This window comes from Amblyomma maculatum, chromosome 9, assembly GCF_055883805.1.
Source record: "Amblyomma maculatum isolate TAMU_Amacu chromosome 9, ASM5588380v1, whole genome shotgun sequence".
In the NCBI taxonomy this organism is placed as follows: domain Eukaryota; kingdom Metazoa; phylum Arthropoda; class Arachnida; order Ixodida; family Ixodidae; genus Amblyomma; species Amblyomma maculatum.
Genome location: NC_139352.1, coordinates 71,712,492 through 71,715,349, shown reverse-complemented (window position 1 = coordinate 71,715,349; position 2,858 = coordinate 71,712,492). Strand labels below are relative to the sequence as shown.

General features: G+C 46.1%; 1 protein-coding gene across 1 annotated transcript; it reads right to left on the bottom strand.

The window, feature by feature from the left end:
- Positions 1–241: 241 nt before the first annotated feature.
- Positions 242–1,491, bottom strand: LOC146179377 (uncharacterized). Its single transcript, XM_084580182.1, has 2 exons — positions 1,299–1,491; positions 242–498 (listed from the first exon to the last, which is right to left on the bottom strand). The coding sequence occupies exons 1-2, from the start codon at positions 1,489–1,491 to the stop codon at positions 350–352; spliced, it is 342 nt and encodes a 113-aa protein (XP_084436308.1). The 3' UTR covers positions 242–349.
- Between the last annotated feature and the right edge of the window lie 1,367 nt (positions 1,492–2,858).

Here is a 2,858-nt window from a genome sequence, read left to right as displayed (position 1 = left end):
TGTACGATTATGCAGCTCTTCAGGAATAAAGGCCGCTTGCACAATATGTTTTGTTCTTGTCCATGTGTATTTTTTATGGGAAGAACGTTGAATAAAGGGTACGTGAAAGTATACCGCCAGTCGTGGCAGGCAATACGGGACATCAAGATTGAAAACAAAGTCTGTAGGTGAAATAGTATGCGCCACCCGGTCGATGTGACGTTCCAAAAGACATCGATCACTTCGCCTGATTCACTCAATGCAGTTTATAAGCGTTTTGCAGTGCTCTCCCGGTGACGACAAAGAACGGCGATAGTGAAGAAGCAACGAATTCCTTTGTTCCTTTAGGCTCCGGCACAGGGCGCTCTCATCAGAAGAGCCTCGTGCAACGCCACTCGCAGGCTTCGTCGCCCGTGGCACAGCAGCGGCTTCCCTCGGGACACATTGCGTCCACGTAGCACGTCTTGAGGAAGGGTGTCTGCAGCAGGCACTTGGAGTCGTCGTAGTCTTGTGGACAGCCTGCGTAGGCATGTAGCGAAAATCTCGAGACGCCGCGGGGAGGCATCGTCAGCGACATGGCACTGAACGTACGAGTTACTTTAAGAAGATTGCTTTCAAACTCGCTGCTAAAAGTGTTCCTCATTTCTACGGCTTTTATGGTACTGTGAATCTGAATACAGTCAGGACTTGTTGCCTGGTACCTGGAGCTTGGCAGAATGAGGCGGATATTGGTGTTGCCAGGCAAGTTTCTCTCGAACATCAAGGTGCTTTCAGCAGCTGCACTTACTACTTTATCAATGCTGCAAGTGTGCACGGCAATCTGCTATAAGTTCCTTGTTCTTCATCGGCCAGTTTTGTACGCTGTGGTACGCATGTGCTTTGTGTGCACATTCATGACTAGTGTTATGAAAATGAGTCTGCTAGATACAACTTTCAATATCCACTTCATTCCCTCAGCATTTGGATGATACCGCTAATGTTAATGAATACCTAAGGATAAGTGCACTGACAAGTAAAATTGTGAGCTCTAAAAAAAAAACAGTATCAAAAAGTTCTCATATATCTGCTTCCGTAGCTAGCCTCTTTAAGCTATATCGTTTCAGTAATAGGCACATAGATCACCAGCGTTATTTATCTTTCGTAAGGTGTTGCAGTGTGAAAGAAACCGGCCAATTTCTCGAGACGAACAGAAAGTGCCGGTAATAGTCGCGCAACTCGAAGGAACCAACTTCAAAGCTACTTCACGGCGCGAGCATTTCATTTATGTGTACAGTTTTAGACACAAGGACGCAGTGACGCCTTCTGGCCAGCATACTTACTCGGCTGGTTGCAGTCGTGCTTCTTTTCGCAGTCCCTGGTGCATCTGGACATCTGCTTTGAAGTTTCAGCTTCTGCCACGCATTCCTGCTCGCACACCCGGAACCTCTGGACGCACTCCAAATCGACCCCGCTGTCGGACTGCGCCAGCGCCGAGGTGGCGACCACGATAGCGAAGACGAGCGCAAAACCCATGTTCTGCATGCGTATCTACTCGAGCTTCAGCTGACAGTCTTGGTGGATAGCGCTCTGCAAACGATTCCATGCAGAACCTCGTAGCTCTTTATATCCTGACTACGACCCGCATTCTGCCGTGCTATGGAGCTTAAATAAATGTCCGTCTTATTCGCTTTTGTCCTCTGTGCACGTAAACAAAGCAAAAATAATAGAACAAACATTCAAGAACATTGCGTAAATAAGTGAATAAAATGATTACATGAATACTTGACTAAGTATAGCGGTAAATCTGTCACGATAGACGAGCTGTGTGTATAAATGCAGGCAGAAGATGCTCAGAATGGGCAGAACGGGCTTATGTTTCATCCTTGTGGAAAGGGTTACAGCTTTGCAGTACTGTATGCGGGCCCAACCATTATACGTAGAAAACCGATTTCAAGCTCAATGACCCGAGTCGTAGACATGGCATTGTTTGCATGTGACCAATGGCGCCCTTGCTGCTGGATGTTGTGGGCCTCAGGAGCTTGTCAAGCTGCGGCTTGTTTTTCCCGGAGCCCACTTCTCTAAAGCAATAAATAAATCAATAAATAACTGAACAAGCATTCGACCCCGTATGAACTGCTTTGTTTCGCGTCATGAATGCGGGTGGCATAATGCTTGAGGGCAGACAAAAAAATTTCGCTGCCACGCATTACTTTCACGCATGTTTAATTTTGTAAACTACATTAACGGCTGTAATGGTCAAATAATTATTGAGTATGCAAGCAAAGACGCTTGTGTGTTATTGATTTGATCCCTGCAGAAGGATGCATAAAGTTATTCTTGTCAGTGTCACGTTATGCGACTCCACCATGCAGTGTGGTCAGGAATAAGTAATTCGTAAAGCTGTGCAGTCTTTTCTTTCTCGGGCAGCGGTATAGCTAAACGTGCGCTCAATGTTGCCATTTCTTTAAGGAAGATCTGCATTTCGCTCTATGGTACTTATTCGCTGAATTGCCTGTGTTGGTAAATAGTAACCTGTCCATAAAACTAAGTTCCGAGAGCCTGCGGACTGCTGCTTAAAAGCGGTGTGGCGGCAGCAGCGCGTGTGTCCTGAAATGTTATGCTTTCAGTATTAGTACAATTAACCAGTGAGAATAGTTGAGGACAGATATATACGTATTTATAATAAAAGTGCAATTACCCATTGTCACCTCCTTTAGCAAAACCATACGTCTAAAAGGTACAACTTACACAGAATCCGCCTTTTTCACAAGGCCGCTTTGCGCATGCGCACCTCTCCTCTGGTTGAAAACAAACCACCAACCATAGCTGCGCATGCGCAGTTATTGGCCTTCGAGATCGGCGCAGCCGTAGCCAATCTCGGAGGCCATGTGTAATTTCTA